At 37.1% G+C, this 20,986-nt stretch overlaps 2 protein-coding genes across 2 annotated transcripts; both read left to right on the forward strand.

The window, feature by feature from the left end:
• The first annotated feature begins 333 nt into the window (after positions 1 to 333).
• On the forward strand, positions 334 to 8,059 carry LOC110059196 (epithelial sodium channel subunit alpha-like). Its single transcript, XM_089294949.1, has 12 exons — positions 334 to 1,144; positions 1,810 to 1,915; positions 2,379 to 2,820; positions 3,168 to 3,298; positions 3,848 to 4,011; positions 4,407 to 4,517; positions 4,927 to 5,035; positions 5,509 to 5,587; positions 6,275 to 6,332; positions 6,436 to 6,506; positions 6,638 to 6,713; positions 7,417 to 8,059. The coding sequence occupies exons 1-12, from the start codon at positions 878 to 880 to the stop codon at positions 7,570 to 7,572; spliced, it is 1,770 nt and encodes a 589-aa protein (XP_089151075.1). The 5' UTR covers positions 334 to 877; the 3' UTR covers positions 7,573 to 8,059.
• Positions 8,060 to 10,803: 2,744 nt separating this feature from the next.
• LOC110059197 (epithelial sodium channel subunit alpha-like) lies at positions 10,804 to 20,761 on the forward strand. Its single transcript, XM_089294867.1, has 12 exons — positions 10,804 to 11,253; positions 13,006 to 13,147; positions 13,291 to 13,516; positions 14,091 to 14,224; positions 15,156 to 15,319; positions 16,366 to 16,476; positions 16,898 to 17,012; positions 17,823 to 17,901; positions 18,175 to 18,232; positions 18,573 to 18,652; positions 18,826 to 18,901; positions 19,502 to 20,761. The coding sequence occupies exons 1-12, from the start codon at positions 10,993 to 10,995 to the stop codon at positions 19,658 to 19,660; spliced, it is 1,605 nt and encodes a 534-aa protein (XP_089150993.1). The 5' UTR covers positions 10,804 to 10,992; the 3' UTR covers positions 19,661 to 20,761.
• The last annotated feature ends 225 nt before the right edge of the window (positions 20,762 to 20,986 follow it).

Raw genomic sequence — 20,986 nt, forward strand, 5'->3', positions numbered from 1 at the left:
AAAAGAAAGAAAAAAGGAAAAAACTTATTAAAGCACCCACTATCTACTCGAATGGATTTTTTTTGTTGTTTTCCAGTCTTCTTCAGTTTTTCAGTCTATGTTAATAGTTGTTCTCAATTATTTACTCTTGTGTCTTATAGAGGTTTGAATAAAAATAATAATAATAATAAAAAAATAATAAAAAACAGAAAAGAAAGAAAGAAAGCAAGAAACAACGAAAGAAACTTATCTATGCATTCACTATCATTTATTATATGGCTAGCTCTGTGATTGGCTACCCGAGTAGGCAAGATGGAGCTATCTTGCCCGCTCGGGACTACCCGCCGTGTCCCGTAGGAAAAATTTCCCCGAAAGCCATATAATAAATCCTTTATTGACCAAGCTTGTTCGGTCAAGATGGCTTCATTTGGTCTCGTTCTTTTTTTTGCGAGTTTATGGACCTCGACTCCGTCTCGGTCCATAAACGCGCAAAAAAAGAACTTGGCCAATATCCAGCCATCTTGACTGAACAAGCTTGGTCAATAACCCATACATATTGAAATGTCCGTTTATCATGGATGTTAATCGCGGGATTTTAATGCACATATATTGTGCTTCCTTGGACTAAGGGGGATGAATCAATGTACGTTCTTAATTTTTTTTTCTTCTTTCTGATTCGCTGACGTTTATTTCGAAATGAATACAAATTATAAAGAAAACTCTAATATACCACCACCTCCACTAAATTATAAAAACAGCAAATGAAACTTGTCCCAGTTTATGTTTTGTTTAAAACATTACTTACTCAAGCAAGAGCAGACGAGGATGTTCGCCTCTAGAAAATTCTAACCAAAGGTCATTTAATTTATTTTCCTCAGTAATAGTATCTAAAGAACACATGGCCAAACTGGCAGCCGAAAACGACAAACAAAAGGCGGTCGCTTCCAAAAAGCCTTCAGTCAAAGAAGTGATATCTACCTTCTGTGGGTACACTACCGCTCATGGTCTTGGGAGGTTGGCAGATGGTGGTGGTGTTTTTCGTCGAATAGCATGGAGTCTGTTTTGCATTGGCGCCCTTACCATGTTTGTAGTGCAGACCTACAACTTGTTTGCAATTTACTTACGCCGACCTGTGTCAACTGTAGTTACCGTCCAACACGATAGTGTAAGTATTCGACGTGTACATTGCTGTTTTACATTCACTTATTACATAGTAAGGAATTGGGAAAAGATTCGACGATACATGATCGTCATTACAAAATAGTTTATTTTATGTGATATTTATGAATACTAGGCGAGTCTCTTCAAAATGTTAGAACACGTTTGGTATCAAAACGAGAAAATTCCACTCAGCGTAGACAAGACAATGAACTCTTTATTGTCGGGAAAGCCTTCAAAGGAGATCTTTCCTTCAAGAGGGGAAATTGGGAAAAATGAATTTATTAACAACTGATCGAACACTTCCAAGGAGATCAGTCGTAAATGGCCTGTCAGAGGATCTTTACCTTTGTTTTGTTTTATTTTGTTTTGTTTTGTTTTTGTTCACTTGTGTGTTTGTTTTTCGGTGACAAAAATGACACTGTAAAAAAAGAAATGAAAGTTAAAGAAAAAAAAAAAACCGTCTCGGTTGGCCATTCGGTTAGTTAACCGGCCCAGCCATTGTCACTGGTCAGTCCACCGATATGGTTGCTTGGACGCGTTTGCACCACATATATACAAAACTGAACTTACTCTGTTCAGTACCTTCATAGGTAAAAATAGTTGCCGTGACTTTTGTTCGATATCTGTAAGTTCAGGATTATGAAATATTGTGAACTTCTCCTTTATTAGCATGTCAGATTTCCAGCTGTGACCATATGCAATTTAAATATGATTCGACTTGACAAGCTTCCGGATAACTTCATAGATGAAATTTTGGAGGAACTTAAGCTAGAAGGTATGGATATCTCTTACTTAATCAATCATGTTATGTAAATAACTATTTTTACATAAACGTGAACGTGTAAATTTAAATATTAGACCTGATTTGGATTTGGAAAGCTTTACGGAAAGTGCTGTTTTAATGTGTTTCCCTTTAGATGCCACATTTCTCACTGTATGATCTTTACATAATTAAAAAAAAAATCGCGGACAACTTTTAGAGATGTACTGACAGTTTTCCAGAGAGTGGAAAAATGGCAAAAATTTGGAAAGTTGAACGTAGCAAGTTATTCTGGCAGGCGACCATCTGGACATATAGATGAGAGCTTTCTGCAATTCTCTTGCTCACCACTATCAATGGATCTTGATTTAATTTGACTGCTATCGTTGACTTCTTTGATTGGTCCTTCACTTTAGTCCTTCTATTTCATTCTTTCACTTCTGTTGCCAAAGCTTCCCCCCTTCTCTTTCCATTTCAGCACTAAAGCCAAACAATGATTCCGAAGCAGCTAACAGTACATCCGGACCTGGTGCCACTGCTCCCACCAATTCAAACTCGGCCCCTCATACACTTCCAACTGATTCGTCGACCCAAGAAACACTGCAACCTTCCTCTGATGGAAGCAACACCACAGATGTCCCCACTGGTCCCCACACAGATGGGACTACCTATCCTCCATATGACTACGACTATTACGACTATGATTACTTTGACTACGATTACTATGACTACGATTACTGGGATTACGACTACGATTATTACTTTGGCGGGCTTGGGGAGGAAACCAAAGAACAGGAATACGAAATTGAAGAAGCTATCCGTGCCGAGCTGGCACTAAAAAACGATTCAATGATAGTCGAAATGGGGCATCAGTTTGAGGATCTCGTCTTTGAGTGCTCGTTTCGGGGATATGACTGCAGGTCAATTCATAGTACTAAAATGTTAAAGATAATGCAGGAATATAAATATTGATATAAAATTCTAATAATAAAGGGCAAATAATCCCCTACTATCAACATGAATTTGAGCGACTTTCGTTTTGTGTTAAACTTGAACTAAAATATATCCTTTGATACATGGGGTAACTTAATTGTATCATTGTATTTAATTAGCATTGCTTCAGGATTTCAAAAGTACACCTAAAGAGGAAAACTTGATTTTCAATTTAACGAAATACAATTTAGCTTCAATGAAAATACCGAATTCGCAGTAGAACATTTAAAGTAGAACACATGGTCGCTAATTTTGAACCATTTCAACTTTTTAGGAACTATTCGCGGTATTGGCATCGTCTTTGGGACTATCGCTATGGCAACTGCTACACTTTTAATGGTGGTATAGATGACAATGGTGAAAAACAAAGAGTTCTGTCCTCCCACGTCACTGGGCCAACAGGCGGTAATAGTTTCTGACTTGAACAGTTAGGGGACGCAAGTTTTTTGATAAAGAAAGGGTTTGACCCAGCGAAGTAAACCGACTAATATCCGGCTTTGAATGGATATAACTCTGAACTATAATTGTGTGTTTCTTACTTTGGAGCTAGATATCGAATTTCGAACTGATTCTGAACATTAGCTTGACGTCAGCTGGTTACCTGAATTAATTACTGATTAACCTACCAAACGTTTCTTAACTTGCAATAATACTATACAAGAACGACAAGCAAATATACACGCAATAATCGAGTCTTTGTTTAAAATTCACCCAAATAAGCCATAATCTTTAGATTTTGTGTTACTTTTTTTCAGTTCGTTGTTAACAACCCTTTGGTGCTCTCTTGTTGATAAATTTTGATACTAACTATTGTTTTCAAGTGCTGCAAACAATAATTGCCACGTTTTCTTTTACTTCAAAGCGTACGTTATTTAATTTTTAACTGAATGCGTGTACATCGAAAGTTTTGAAATCTTTTTAATCATTCTGTTACTTATCTTCATCTTTTATTAGGTCTTAAGTTGAATCTATTTATAGAGCAGTCGCAGTACATCCCAGAACTAAGTGATACAGCTGGGGCAAGAATTGTGGTTCATGATCAAGGGCAAATGCCATTTCCTAACAATGAAGGTTACAGTGTACTGCCAAGCCGATCCACTTCATTTGGGATAAGAAGGGTAAACCATAGAGCTGCTATATTTGGATAAAAGGCCTATTACTTACTGTAGTAGAAGTGTTTGGTTTAATCTGAAAAATTAATGGGACAGGCCGATAGAGGACTGATGATAATGTTAGAACTTGTGATGTTGTAATTTTGGTCTGATTGTTCTTATATAAAAGGTACCATATTTTAAGTGTGTCAAATGCATCATGTTCTGAAACGGGGCAAGAAGTTAAATTTGAGTGTTTCAAGACTCATGGATTTTTGCCTTTTTTACGTCGAAGAAGAGAAGTTGTTGTACCTGACCACTTACAGCAGCAACTCAAAAAATGTTTATATATTTTTTTGGCCCTCAAACTAACTGGGTATTATTTTTTGAGATTACTGAATTCCTTTTATTCTTCCCTATAGAGCATTATCGACAGGGTAGATCCCTTTGGTAACGGGAGCTGTGTGTCAGAGAAGGACTTAAACAGTGACAACATGTATGTCAAGAAATACGGCGCTTCTTATTCCAGACAGGTAATACATATTCCATGTATGATTCTGTACCACTGCCTCTAAATTTTCGAGTAATAACATGTAAGTATCGTTTCGGAGCGTATCTGGCAATTATTTTCATCTAAATTCTATTACTATAGAAATGTCAAGCCTATACACATCATAGATATTGTTTTTAAGAAGCTGACATGACCGGTAAATATTCTTGCAATAACTTTTCCCCATGAGTTTTTCTTCGTTTGTAATTTTGTTTGTTTCTTTATCTGTTGGTTGTCGTTGTTGATACTACTTGTTTTGCAATATCACATTTAAACTCATCACCCATTTACAATTAGTTGATGGGCTAATGTGGTAAAAAATATCTTCGGTAGAGACATATCTTAAACTTCTTCGCTTATTTAAATAGCCATTATTTTTATTTCTTTTAAAGACCTGCTTGAACTCGTGCCAGGCCGAAAAACAAATCTCAACCTGTGGATGTGCCGCAGGCCAGTTTCCATCTGATGCAGAAATATGTAACTTGCGAAATTCGTCAACAGGTGAAAACGATAGAAAAGGGATAAACTGAAAACTGGACGGACCGACAAACAAACGAACATGCGACCTACTGGCTGACTGACTACTAAAGTGATCGAATAGCTTGTAATGACTGTTTTAAATACATCATACAACAGTGCCTATGCAACAGCGATTGCATATTTCAATACATTACGCAGTTCTTCAATCAACAACGATTGTCGGAATTAACTGGGGAAAAAAATGAAGGAAAAAAAAGAAAAGGACAACAAAAACAACACCAACGACAGTCAATCAGTTACTCCCTGCGAATTTTTCCGTAAGCTATGTATATATATTTTTATGTAACTTCATTCAACAGAATTTTGAACGCAGCTGATGGACAAACGCAAACGCAACCGAGACCAATTCTGCATTGGTCAGTGTATGTACATTTTATTTGTATTTCCCATTATTTTCGCAAGTTGCTGAGTCCACCATGTCATCCCTTTCCCAGCAAAATGTTTAGAGAAGATACAACTGAAACTAGTCACTGGAGAGCTGGACTGTGAGAAACTCTGTCCTACACCATGCAGGTAAATTGGTCTTATGCGTCATTGCGTCAAACTTCACCACCAACCCCGGTTTGAACGAAATTTTTTCGAGCCTCTCTCACCGCGTTATTTTTACGTGGGTATTCTTTTCATCTTAGCTGCTTTGGAAATTTGTCCATGACAAAATTTACAATTTGCATTTTCAAACTGAGGCTTGGTGGTGAAATTAGCCATTCTGTTGACAGCGTGCATCAGGGCTATTTCGCATGTGCATATGCTATTTTTGAAGCGAACCCTACTATAATTATAACTGCCTTAATCCTTCTGTTTTGGTTCATGGCGGATTTTCCTAGTCTAGAAAAAAACGCTTATAACTCCTCGAAGAATCCATGGTACTGATAAGATTGTTTTAAATAAAAATACATATCAACGGGGACAACACCACAACACCATGAGCATTAACTCCGCTGAATATTTTGTTCCCAAAGAAGTGCCAGATTTTTAATATAATATGTAACGGTTGCAAATTGATATTGTTTATGTGACATTAGTAACAAAGATATGCGTTGCTCGTTGTGTCCTGTAAACGATGTGTGTGCTTATAACAACTTAATGTTCTTTAAGAAGTAAATATCGCAAAGAAACATGTTTTGAATAGTAATAATCGATATATGTTATTATGTGGTAAAATATAAGGCTTACTAATTGACAACCGTTTTTTTTTTCTAGAGAAGTCCAATTTGTTACCACACTGTCAATGGGAAATTGGCCTGCCTCTGGATATGAGGTATGAGAGTTTTTGTAAATCTGTTCAGGTTTGTCTGAGATATATTCTAGAGTGAAGTGATCGTGTTAATGATGTTTTATAATTTTTTTTTTCTCTTCCTCAGGCAATCCTTGAGAGCCGTGTGAAGGAAAAAACCGTCTATGCAAATGAATTGTATAGAGGATATTATCTGAGGTACATAAGCTAGTACTGAAGCACATTGAAATAATATCTATCAAATAAGACCTACAGTACCGTAGTATCTTTCCGTTGAGGCATTTAATGATATGACTATTAATTGGCACTTTGCTTTCCTCGTCTTGCAGCGAAAACTTGCTTCAGGCGAAAATATTTTACGAGCAGCTGAACTATGAGAGGGTATCTGAAAGAATAAGCTATGAGGTAAGGCATGCCAGTATATCTGTATCCCTTTGCCTTTCCTTTACGAGGCTATTATTTATACTTGTTCTTCTTAGTGGATTCCAACCACTTAGTTTTCATGGGCATTCCATTGCTACTTAACTACATTATCTTGAAACTTAACTATGTGATTGCAACTTACTCCTCTTAAGCCGAGCCCCATCAACTTTCAACTAGAGCAAACGCGGCGCGGGGGAATTAGGTGGAGGTAAAAACCTAAAAGCGCTGTGGTTTATTGTCTTTTGCAAGTATTTTTAAATCTATTGCAAAAAAAAAAAAGTACTGAAAAAAGTATTTTAATCATCGTCTGTTCAGTCCGACTTACACGATGATTGAGCGATGTGTTTCGTTGTTGTTGTTGTTGTTGTTGTTGTTGATGATGATGATGATGATGTTTTTAGCTCTTTAGTGGTTTCAATTTTTTTTGTATGCTTTGAAATGAATTGGGCTTACTTATAATAGGCTTAAGTAAATCAAAGGTGAGAGTTATGCATAACCAAAGTTATATCACTCTCGTTGATAGAACGTTCGTTAACTTCTTGCAGACCTGAATAAAAATGGTGGAGTAAGGTTTGGAGAGGAGAGAGGGAGGAAGGGAGGGGAGAGAGGGGAGTAGGGGGGTGTAGAGGTGTGGATAGATAGTTATGAATTAAATGTCACCAGCATGTACCTCTTGTTTTGTCAGGGCGTAAATCTTGTTGCTGACATCGGAGGCCAACTGGGACTTTGGATCGGCATCTCAGTGCTAACGTGCTGCGAGTTTGTGGAGTTAGTTGTCATGATAGTGCAAACTGCCCTTGATCGTATTTCAAGACGAAAGATAATTCATGTACAGCCCTAAGGTGCAGAAACAGAAAAAGAAGAAATTAAAACCAGTGTCAACTACGTGGCGTTACCGTACCCAAATTCGCAATTAGCCAATCAGAAACCCTGTCTGTCCTGATATCCTGCGATATTTGATATGACTACGATATCATGCTCATTGGGCCGAGTTTGGGTATGATAATGCCTAATTGTACCTTTTGGTACGCTTCAGCGAAATATCAAGCTTGTTTTGTCCCACCATGGGTATTTTGGCTCGACTACTTCTCGCCAAAATACGAACCCTGGCTCGACCAAACTTGCCCGATATGTCGCCGAAGTGTACCAAAAAAGGTACGATCGGGTATAATTATAGGTGTTATGTAGTTATTTAATAGGCAATATAGCGCTTTTCATCTGAGTGTCGAAAGTAATTTGCTTTGGCTTTGGCTTTGCATTTCAACGCTTAGCGATTGGCTTAAAAACACCTACGCCACTTAGTCATCCAATCAGAAGCAAAACCAAAACTAATCGTTACTCTCTTACCCACGTTTTTCCGCGCCTCGGGTCAGCGACATGTATTTCTATATGCTTCCAGTTTCGATTGGTTCACTGGATTGTCTGCGTCTTTTACGATTCGCCAAAGTAATTACTTCCGTTTTTGTTTTACGACATTCATTTTAGGATTTTGTTCGTCTGTTTGTCTTTTCTTTTTCCTTTGTTAATCGCCCACGTTCTAATGTTTCATTATTGAACAGGCCAATAATAACCATCCATATAAGCATATAGAAAACGATTGTTCCAAAAACGACTGTTCATATATATATTTATAAAGTTCAGTTCTGAAATGTAGTTGATGTCTCCTTGTGTATCGTTATAAATGAAAAGGTTAACATACATGTACTAGGTACCAGGGTTCTGCGAATCATTAAAGTATACAAATAAAACAAAAAAACCTTTCTGTAGTCTGTTTACTTTAAAATCGTATTCTGTCCGGAATTTATGGGATAGCGTGGCTAGAGGGAGTTATAGTAGTGATCACGATATGCAAATGAATGGTCAAATGGAGAAGAGGAGACCTATTTGACCTTAATTCCAGTCAAATTCACTGTACAAGTGCAGTGCAAATCGTATCCCTGTATGCGATCAAAATGATTGCATGCGATCTTGTTAGACGTCTTTTGACCATTGTTGCTCATGGAAAGTCAACAGACGCGTAGCACAATCGCAGGTATATAGTAAAGTGATTCGGATCAACATTCGATGGGATACTAATCTCGTTAGAGAGTGATTCCCTCAACGTTTTATTCGCCATTACTCTTTTATACACCTGTATTTGGTTAATGATTAACTGATTTCGGCATATTTGTGAACAAATTAAGTACAGTTATCGCGTTACCTTTACTTTTGGGCGAACATAGCTTTCTTTTTTTTTTTTTCCAGAATTTTGACAAAAGTATTCAATTTTTAGTGTCCAAGGGTCTTGTAGCTGTTTCTTTATCCCTTGCACAAGTTTTGATGGGTCAACTGTTCCTCTGCGCTATTTAGCACGACCGTAGCAACCGCATTTTGACATCCAGATACGCCTAATTTTCTGTGTTTTAATTCTTCTTATTTCCAGTTTTCTGAAGCAGCATTCGAGAATTAACACTTATTTTTATTCCATTGCCTTTTGGGATTAATTTATCATCAGTTTGAGTAATTGGTGGTATTATCACGTTCCGATAAAATGTTAGAATCCAAAATGATTGACCTTCCAAAATGGTGGAATTAACGACGTCTTATCAAATGACGTCATACGACCCCAAGACCAAAAGATAACATCACACTCAATCTCCTTCGCAGGCCTTCTCTATTCTTTGTGGAGCTGTATGATAGCTAACCATTAAACGCAAAATCACTTTGATAGCCCTATGAAAATTGCATTGGAATCAAAAATCGACTGGTCCGGTCGAACAGTTTTTTTTGTTTCTTTTTTTAATATTCGTTATTGTTTTCCCCCAAAAGCACCTAGGCTTATCAAGGGGGGATCACAATATTGGAGCATTTACTTTTACTGCAATTTACAATTCCAGCCTTTAATGCTTTCAAAACTAAGTTATTGACGAAACAACAGCATTCGACTATGTCTGTCTGCCAAAAATAAGATTCTCGGATGGCCGACTAAGTGACATAATTCCCCCGCCCTCGTGTGTTATCATAACTGACATAGAGCTCTTGTCTTACACTGCAAGTTAAAAAGCTATCTGCTACACGCAAAAAGATAATAGTGCGGCTCCTTGTTCATTAAATATTGTATTGTAGAGTTGCTTCCAAATGTTCAATGTAAGGTCTGCTCGTAGCATGTTTAACATTGCACTTTTTGTGAGTTCAATTATGCTCGAAATGGTTCAAAACCTTCCATTTCCGTGTCATGTAATCATAGACATGCAGGCAGACCACAAAGAACATGATGTGGTCATCCTGGAAACAAGACATACAATGTAAACGGGAAAATGAAACAGGTAAACAAATTTGGCTTATCTCAAAGATAGGACTGCGGTCATAAATAAGTAAAATCTCATATTTCTTTAAGAACGACGCGATTGGCCCGTTATCGTAATTACGGAGAATCGCTGTGATAGCCTAAATCAATTCATTTTCAACGGGCTAGCGGTCTCATAAATGCTTGAAATTACTTTTTCTCTTTTTCTGTAAAGGACTATTGACAGATCCCCCTTACTTACTGGTAAGCAAGCTTTATGTAATATCGACTGAGCTTTCATTTTGAACTATCGTACCCTTTTGTCAAATGCATCCGTAAGATTTAGTTCTTTCGCGGGGCCAGTAATACAACAAGATTTCTTTATCACGCCAATCGTAACCCTCGCTTAAGGACGGATTGTTATTTTTTTCAACAAATACGTCAAGAGAGCATCATTTGAAGACTTTTGCATGGTACAAGTAATAAAAACGTGTAAGATTGTACGTTCCCATTCCAAACAAGTCAGTAAAGCATGGCATTACTAGGATACTTGTATTGAAACAGTCAGTATGCCTGCAGCTGATGTCATATTTATTTGTTAACATTTATTTATGTACACGGAGAAATGGAACTGATAATGACGATTTATTCAAACGTGATATGTTTTAAGATCTAGATACTTACGTTCCTGGTGAAAACTGAAAGCCTAAGACTTTTTGTTCACATGTACTTAGGCTGAGATGTATTACGCAACTTTCAGATTTAAAAGGTGTAGAAAACTTTAATGATCGCTCGATATTGCACTTGACAACAGACGACGAAAACAGCTTCAAGGAATGCATTATTATTTTTATTTTTTATATATATAGTTTTAAGTCGAAAGAAAGCGAGAACATAAACGACTTTCGAAACCCGCACGTTTTTTTTTTTTTTTTTTTCTCGGTTCTCTAGAACATCCGGTTTACAAGCTCTGACACTTCGCAAAAAGCCTGCGGCATGGCAGGTGACGTTTCTTATGAAGTCAAAAAAGACAACAAGGAGAGGCAAACACCTAAGGAACTGGTAAAAGATTTCTGCAGCTACACAACTACACATGGAGTTGGAAGACTGGCTGAGGCCAAAACGCTGTTCAGCCGATCGATATGGACAGTTTTTATCCTTGGAGCCTTCGCCATGTTCTTCTATCAGACGTACGGTTTGTTTACTTTATACCTAAGTCGTCCTGTATCCACGGTGGTGAAAGTCAGGCATAAAACGGTGGGTAAACACATTATGCAAAGTGGCTCATAACTTTTTTAACAGTTATTACCAGATTAATGAATTGGCAAAGAACACATTGGAGGCAATTAGAAAGAGTTCACATGACGTCTGGGACACATATTAAACATTTATTCGTAATAAGTATACTGCATTGAAAGGTATTGATGTTTAAAATTACCCGACCTTTACAACAATGTGACTTTCAAGTTTACTTTTCAGTCACATATTTCTATAAATCTAGCTGCGAGGCGTAAATTCAAAACAGGAGCATTAAAGGGCCCCGAAGTCAGCGACACTTTTGTTTTTGTTCACATGCGAAAGTTTGGCTATTATATTTAATTCGGAACATGTCGAAACGAAGAAAACAGTCACTGTGGAAGTCTAAAGATGATTAAACATACCTTCAGAAACACAACTTACAGTAAAGCAATAAGATCTCGCTTCATCATGTAATGTCAATAATTTCGATGGCATTGAAAATGGGGGAGGGTGACTTGGGTCCTTTAACTTATAACTTGGCACCGAACTCGACTCGACAGTCCGAGAATAAACTCCAGAACTGTTGAAAAACATATACTATATATACTGTCCATACTTTTCTTTATATAACTTTTTGTCTATTCGAAAATGTTGCCAATTAATGGCGACAAAACTCGTATACGGAGTCTTGCTGGGTTATTTCCCACAAACGACTTGCCCGTATCGCCAGGCCTACGGAAGGGTTATCGCGGAGTATTTTCAGCAAATAAAACATTTAAACCAGTCTTCCTGAAATGTCCAGTTTTAGCCCTTTTTAAATTATTTCCGGATATGACTTATTTCCTCAAAGGAGACGAGATTTTAAAGCTCGATCAGAGAACAAAGACACTTACTATACTGAGTAATACAAAATAGTAGTCTCAAAAGTAAACCGAAAAGATAAAATGTACTACCGTTTACTACTATACTACTTTTTTTACTGCGTTGCTCGTTCCTAGAGAATGATCTCAGCCATTAATTTTTTTTTTTCGTGAATGAATGCAAAAGCCAATGAGCTAAGCGTTGTTTACCCTAAAAAAAGGAAAACAAAAGAATACAAAGATAGATCGTAGTAGGAGTCTAACAAAATCGGCGCCCTTTATTGATTATCGGCCAACAACGGGCGACAAAAGCTGTTGTTTTGTTGAAATAAAACAGTAGCAGTAGTACAATGACATAGCCAGACTCACCAAAGGCATTTTAATGGGAGAATCGTTGCTGGCATCATTGTTTACACTTACGACTTTGCACAGAGAAGGCATCATGCTAGACGCGAATTGACTACAGAAATCTGAAAAGCTCATGAAACTTATTAAAGGGCCTGTGAAAGTTCTGGCTATTAGGGCGTAATATTCGAGAAAAAATTGGCTTTCAAATAAATGCAAAATTTCTTGGTGGCACAAGCGATAAAGAGCTCATACACTCCTTGTAAAATTTTGAGTTTTTAACCCGCGTCGCACAAAAATTATTCAAAACATCTGGCCAGCTTTAATTCCTTTGGACAGTTAATCGTGCTGTGCCCTTTCAATATTCACAACTAATGTTTTTGTAGCTCCATCAGAAACTATATCGCTTATGCTTATGATGCAAATATTGTCAACAAAGATGCTCTTATTTACACGTAGGCTCTGTTTGTTGTGTGAGTCCATAACGAGATATTTGACTAAGTGAGATTCCTATATTTATTCTCTACAAAGTAGATTTTTTTATTATTATTATGTACACCAACAGGAGGTAAAATTTCCGGCTGTTACCATTTGCAATCAGAATGCCATAAAAGACAATGAAATACCGGACCATTACATAGACGATATATTCAAGGAAATTTATGAGGCTCTCGATGAGGAGATGAAAAGCGATGAGAAAGATGCAGGTAATGTACGACGTCACGATTGTCTTGATGTTTTGGTCCGCTTGAAATTGTCGTTTCATGTTCAGTTCTATTCATATAGAACTTCAAATTGACCTTTTCATACATGTGTAGTTTCAGATCAATTTTGAACATTTCATTTGTAGGCGATGATGTCACACCTACTCCAGATTTTCAGAATGATATCGATGACACTGAAAACAATGGCACCGACGAATTATTTGATCCAGAGGAGGAACTCAGAATTGATTACCTTTTTCAAGAATTTCTCCTGTCCTATTTAGCTTTGGAGAACCAAACAGCGTTGTATAAGATGGGACACAAATATAAAGACTTTGTGTTTGACTGCAACTTCAGAGGGATTGATTGCAGGTATGCCATAGAGTATGACTCTTACAGTCTCTTAACCCATTGACGCCTGTGCCGACCATGACCGGCCGTGACGAGCGTTGGCCTTACAGACTAATAGTTCCTCCGTAGTAAAAAGGGTAGAGATTAGTGCACCCCCTCCAAGTTGTGTTCAAATAGGAAAAACAACATTTTTATGTTAATAAATAGACAGTACCGGCTTTCTATACAAGATAGACTGCTTTTGATTTAAGTGGCTTCTCATGTAGTCATTGAATCTGCCTCTTGGATTAACAATATTTCTCAAGAAGTCAGAAAAAAAAATCTTAAATTGACATAAAATTATTACAAAATGTTGAAAAAAGATGCTACATGTGGCTAAATCAAGAATACTGGCAAAAAAAGATGTTATTTGTATAGACGGGGGTGTCAAGATGTCGTTGCTCTCGAATGTAAAATGACGCGGAGATCACAAACAAACAAACCATCTTTCCATTGTAATGAAAATCCAAAGCATTGTTACTCAAAAATTGCTTTCTGCTATCACTGGCACACATTTAAGGCAGCCGAAGTAAACAGCTTTTTTCCTACGATTCAGGAAAAATTACTCCAAATACTGGCATCACTTCTGGGATTACCGTTACGGGAATTGTTTCACTTTTAACGGTGGGATGGACGATGATAAGAAAAATCAAACAACCTTGGCTACTCACAGCACTGGACCCTATGGAGGTGAGAAAAAAACAAACAAACAAACAAACAATCAAGGTGAACTCGTAATTAACAATAGATACTAACTTAACACGTTTTAACGTTAAAAATGTTAACGTAACTTTAAGGAAGAAAAAGAAGATCATCTAATAAGCTATTGCCGAGTTGCCTCTTTTTCATAACAAGTCCTGGTGCACAACTTCATATGGAGATGAGTTTGATTTGCAAGACAATGAACGTGCAAGAAAATCTCAAAAATTGAGAGATGAAAGGTTGTGCACCAAATCTCATTTTGAAACAGAGGTAACAGCAACCCGAAAAAAGGCCTATTGTTGGGTATCCGTAAGTAATACCGTGGGGTGAACGTAACTGCGTAAACCTATTTCAAGTGTACCAATCACCATTAATATATTGTGATTTTTTTCCCTATATAGTAAAAGGCAAATATTATATCTAAGTCAGTGGTGACCGTATGTTTCGTTATTGTTGACACGTTTTGGTTCATATTTCGTTAGCGTCTTTATAGTGTTATTCTTTTTAGCAGCATTTTACTGCATTGGAAAAATGCACCGACGAAACACAATCCAAGAAAAGGAATCCAGGATGTTTGCTTTTATTTTCTCATTTGGTGTCAAATGGAGCAACTTACTTTCAGCATATACCTTTGAAAAACTAAACCTAGTGGGTGCGCTCACGTCGACCTTATACTTTCATTTTGTTTTGTTTTTTATTGTTTTTCACGTTTCTCGACATAAAATAACAACATTGTCAGTTATAACGCATAAGCCCAAAAGCGCTAGAGACAAGTTGTCCACAAACCCGGTCTTCCCTCAATACACCTACCATCCCTATACAAAAAGTGATAAGTCCAAATAGGACGAGGTTCTTTAATCTTGTTTCTCCTTGTTTCGTATATTTGATTGATTTATTATTCTCTTCCCAAATCCCATAGGACTTACCTTGAACCTCTTTATCGAGACCGCTCAATATGTACCAGAGGTTAGTCAGGCTGCCGGGGCCAGGATTGTCATCCATAACCAAGGGGAGATGCCTTTTCCGGACGAAGATGGAATCAACCTCGTTCCGGGATTTTCTACTTCTGTTGGAGTTAGAAGGGTATATATCTTAAAATTGTTACCAAAAAAAATAAAAAATAAAAAAATAAATAAATAAATGAACTCACATATTGAGTGACCGTTCAATTGCGATCCCCAGTCTAGCCCATTTATGTACCAGTCTAGCCCAGTATGTGCCAGTGCTCTTCGAAGGATTTATATTCGTGCAAGTCTAAATACTTAAGTCTAAATACTACTATCCATACTATTTCAAAACTCTAATTACTTTCTAATACCGTTATAATTACAATATATTATACTAATAATTCAGACAAAATAAAATCAATTAAGTGAATAGAGTGAAACAAAAATGCCTGCTTTCCATGAATGCCATGTGTTTATACTATTTGCATGCGTTAAAAGAGACCGCTGCAGCCGGGTTTAAAACTGCTGAGAGTTTAATGAACTGAATGATGAGAACTGATGTCTTTGTAGCTCGAGCAGAAACTGGTTCGCTTATGCCAATGGGGAAAATCGCATCGTAAACAAAGATTTCTCTTTCGAATCATATATACTCAGTCTGGTAAATAACGGGGACTCAGATATTTTCTTTGTTCCACGCCCGTGTCATGTTGATCAGTTCACTTTTCACAATATTTTTCGCGATTTCCTCTTATACAGAAAGAAACGTAACAGTGCTAATTCAAAGGACTAATGTATGCAGTATACACTTTTGGTGTTTTTGCTGAAGATGGTGTTAATGGTGCTCTTTTGTTGTTTGTTTGTTTATTTGTTTGTTTGCTTGGCTTTCTGGCCGAGTGCTTTTGTTGTTTTTGTTGTCGTTTTCAATGCAATTTTAGTATAAATTAAACAATGTGTAATTTCAATATTTTTATCGAACAATAAGTTGTCATAGCATAGCGCCGTTTAGAGTTCGTCTGTACTATACCGATACAGATTCACTGTACGGGTGTTGTTATTTGATGGTTTCGAATACTTCTCGAGCCCTAGAATTTCCATAATAATTGTATTAGGTCCGGATTTTGTTGTGCTTTTTTTCTGCCTTAAGTTGTTTCTTTATTGTCATGTTATTCCTTTTGTTTTTAGGAAGTCATAAAGAGAGTGGATCCTTTCAATAATCAAAGCTGTAGAGCATCTAATAGTCACGATCATGAAGACATTTACCACAAGAATTTTGGATCCTTTTATTCACGCGAGGTGTGCACTTTAATACCGATTATTTGAGTTCAGTATTGGGTCAACCTAGAGACCTTTCTTTTCCTTGCTTTTTTGACGCGCAAGAGTTGGGTCAAAGCATCCAATGAGATTTCTTTAAAACTTAAGAAAGAGTTTAGCACAGACTATTTATTTCAGTAATAACTACGTGCCACTCGTGAAGCCATATCACAATTGAAAATAACGTCACGTGTCAAAATGTCTGCCGTCTCAGATCAGTCATCTCGGGTGTCCAAATATTTGCAGAAATGTGACAATTGCTCTAAAATTAAAGGACGTTTGCACACTACAACCTGAAGGCTGTTTACGAACTAAACGTTTGAAATGAGTACCCAAACCCATTTCCCAACTCCTTCTCCTTCTCCTTCTCCTTCTCCTTCTCCTTTTTTTTTTTTTTTTGCAGTCTTGCATGAGGTCATGTCTGGCAATGATTCAAATCAAAACATGTGGCTGTGCAGAGGGTCGATTTCCGATCGACGATCGCTATATCTGTAACACCATCAAGAAACCTGACGCAGGTTTGGAAGTATATCTTGTTGAAAGTTTAATGTTGCGTCTTATAAACTGTAACATTTTCCCCCTGAAATACCATAGAACCTCGGCTAAAGACGTTTGGCATAGTCAATGGGTCCTCTTACACGCAGGAAAATAAACCTAACTCAATTTCGTTGGGACAATACCAACGTGGGGTCACGTCAGTGCCGTGCCCGAAGGGTTACAGGAGACATAGATATAAGATAGATACGATTATTATTGTCGAGAACAAATTATCGACGGATTCTGTTTTGAAGGCCTCCATTGTGTTGGGCTCAAGTTTAAGTTTAATTCCTTAACAATATTTTGTCTTCGCTGTTCCGTTTTACTAAATTCCGCAATTGTTCCCTTTTAAATACCCGAAAGATATATCTTATGTTTTTGCAATAGATAACTATCGTTACCTTGTTCCCACTTATTCTTCTGAGGTCCTAGATATTGTCTCATCTTTTGACCATGCATCGTGGTAGAGCGCAGTTACAAAACCAGGAGCAGCAATATAGCAATAAGAGCACACGAAGACTCAATAATGAAACTTGGGCATGCAGTTTGCAAAACTCAAGACCCTTTGGCTCAGTTGACGAGGCCTTAACTTTTCCAAGGACTTCTAGTTCGCTCGAATTGCAATTTGTAGGCGACATATCCGAGCTCAACTCTGACAACTGCCATCCTTTCTAATTAATTGCTAAATATAAAAGTCTGTGGATGGTCTGCATACAAAACAGCATTGTCTGTGCCTTCAGATTTACCCTTTGGATTTAATAATATACATTTTCTTGTTTCAAAATTGCTAGGACATTGCTTGGACGACTTAATTGCAAAGTTTGATGCGGAAGGTTTAGGTTGCGACCCAGACTGCCCTGTTCCTTGCAGGTAAATCTGATTGACGGTGCTTTAGATTTTATGAATATCTTTCATCAATCTGGTTGCATTTTAAAATTCTAAAGAAATGTTGCGTTCAGAATTTGATTCCTGCACAATCTGATAGCACTAATTTCCTACAAATTTGCACGGAATCACTCCAATCGGATAATGCAGAGGAAAAGAATAAAGCAGTAATTACGTTGATTGTGTAATAGATTTTTGCTAGTCCAGAAGCACTTTTCAGGACAGCACATCAATTCGATGCTTTCTTTACACTTCCAGTGAGGTTGTTTACAAGACTACCATGTCGATGGCAGAGTGGCCTTCCGAAGGATATCAGGTAGATATCTCTTGTTCTGTTTGCTTGCTTGTTAGATTATTCCTTCTTTGCTGTTTGCGTTATTAAAATCAGCTGGAAATGCTCTAGCTCAATTCAAACATATTACTGGGAAACAGATCCCGCCTGAGGTCCGCCTTGTATCAGGGAAACGTTTCTTGTCATTTGAGGAGCTATGAATTGCTGTTAAACAGGTTAACCCCAGGTTTAAATACTTCCATTGATATACGTGTATAACTTTGAGCTAACTGCCACTAGGGTTAAGTTTGCCCATTTGTGAAACTACAGGAATCCAAGAAAGAAAAAAAAACTGATTTACTGACATTTGATGATTATTTATCAGGAAACGCTATTCAAACGTGTTCTAAAAAGACAAAATCCAGCGTATGAACAGCAAAAGGCTGATGGTTCTGGTTCATTGCAGTAAGTACAAATTTTGCCATAGGAAAGAAATAACATAGACTTTAATTAAGTATCGATGCTTGATGTCGTCTTTCACATACGATTTATAGAAATGTGTGATTTTTAGCTAAAAGACACAAGCTGGATAAAAGTCTTCAATTACTTGACGTTACTTCTGTGATTAAATTTTGTAGTCGAAACTTCCTCCAGGTCAAAGTGTTTTTCGAACGGCTGAATTTTCAGGAAGTGAAAGAGCAATTAAGCTACAAGGTAATGATCATATTTTGTTTATTTAACTGCATACAAAGGTTGACAACATTTGAATTATGTTCAGTATGTTAAAATTTGCGATGATTTTTAAGTTATCTTAACCCTAGTCACAAGGGGGAAAGAGTGATAGGGGGTAGGGGGTGATGGCACCGAACCAAAGCTTTATTTATTTATTTATTTTCTCAGAATAATTATGAAAAGGAGATTTACTTTTTGATGCTAAAATGTTTGCATTGTAACCGTTTTTGACGTGAAATAAAAAATCGCCTTACGGAAAAATGTTCGCTTTTCCTCTCTTTACCAGCATTGCAGAATAAGGACCCTTTTTTCAGTTTCAATAATAATTTTGCACTGATTTTTCATTATTTTGCGTTATTTATCGAACTGCTGAGAAAAAAAGTTGCGTCCAAGATGCTGGGTGCAAGATGGAGAAATCAATTTAAGACGAATGATTCAGCTACCAGAATATAACTAAACGGAACGCTAGTCAAAAAAGAGCTAGAAATATAATCAAGCTGACGAGGGTCTTTACTTCCAAAAATTTAACGTAAACGCTTGTTTTATTATCAATAATTTCGCTTTGTTCAACGACTCTTGCAGGGCATCAACCTGATTGCTGACATCGGTGGCCAACTGGGGCTTTGGATCGGGGTATCGGTCCTGACCTGCTGCGAAGTCCTGGAACTAGTTCTGCTACTAATACAGAGCTTCGTTAAAAGAATAACAACTCACGCTAGCAGAGTGGAAGTACGAGAATAGATTTTGATGAGAACCTCTCGAAAAGCATCAAGTTTGTTCACATCTCGTTGAAAAAAACAGTGGTTTGCACATGTTACCAGGTCTTAGGACTTGTTACATCAAACTTGTGTACTTACAGCGTAATCACATAATTATCTTTTTGCAGAAAGACAATAATATTTTTTTTTAACGTTAATTATTCACAAGCGTTCCTAGGTTGATTATTTTAGACTAAGCAGATTTTCTTCTGAAAAGTAAGTAGTCAACGCATTAAAAAAAAAAAAAGCAAAAAAAAAAAAAAACAATAATCAATTTGCTGCGCATTTTTTTCTTTCACTTTAGCTTTTATATCGGTTTTTACTATCTGAAGCCTATTTTGCTGTTTATCTAGCGTATTGTACGAATCATTAAGTCCAAGATAGACCATAGAAAATGGCAGCTGTCGTGAAGCTGTCCGTCATATTACGTCATCATTCCATGCATGTAAAGGATCTTGATTTAAATATGCTATAAGTCCTCCAAATTTCAATCTTAGCTTAGACACTCTGTGGCTTACAAACCCACAATTTCTAAACATCATCACAATTATGGCCTCATATTCATCACGAGGTCAGATGCCATTTGTTACAGGACACGAGCAGGGCATGTTGCATGGCAACAGGTCCCATGCGACAAAAGTTGTACAGTCTAAATCGTCCCTCACAAAATGTAATTTTAAGGTTTCAAAGTAGGGTTGCTCACCAACCACATACTCGCTCAGGAAAAGCTCTGCCCACTTGCATGTTGAAACTTGTAATGCTTAACTAAGAAGTTATGCGTTGAAATTAAAACTCTCAGTTTTCACCCCGACTATGGTATTATTAAACGATAAAGGTTAATAAAATTACTTTGTCTATGACAATTATATCATCTTATACTTCACTAAAATGTCAATAAACACGATTATAAGGACATGTTTTTAAGATGTCGTGTTTTAACTGTGACAACACAACTCCGCTTTACAAGTTCTAAGGAAAGGTCCAGGAATCCCGAGTGACACTGCCGTCCCGTAGAGTTTCGGGTTCCAGTATTTAGAGCGACGTTCGTTGTAGAGTGGATCAGAATTTAAGACAAAAAAAAAAATGTTTCTACCAACAGAAAGTAACAAACCGGAATGAAGAGGGTATCGTAAGAAACTGTACGGTGGAGACTGTGATGTTTAAGGCTCCTTGAATTTATTCCAATGTATTAAGGAATTTTAAGAAAAAGACCAAAATTCCGTGTTATAGTTATCAGTAGTTCAAGGCTTTGATACTTTAAGCCGGATTTTGGTACAGCATTGAGAAGTTCGAACTGCTCCAACACAAA

This window comes from Orbicella faveolata, unplaced genomic scaffold (genome assembly GCF_042242905.1).
Source record: "Orbicella faveolata isolate gen_17 unplaced genomic scaffold, um_ofav_v1 contig_25, whole genome shotgun sequence".
In the NCBI taxonomy this organism is placed as follows: Eukaryota; Metazoa; Cnidaria; class Anthozoa; order Scleractinia; family Merulinidae; genus Orbicella; species Orbicella faveolata.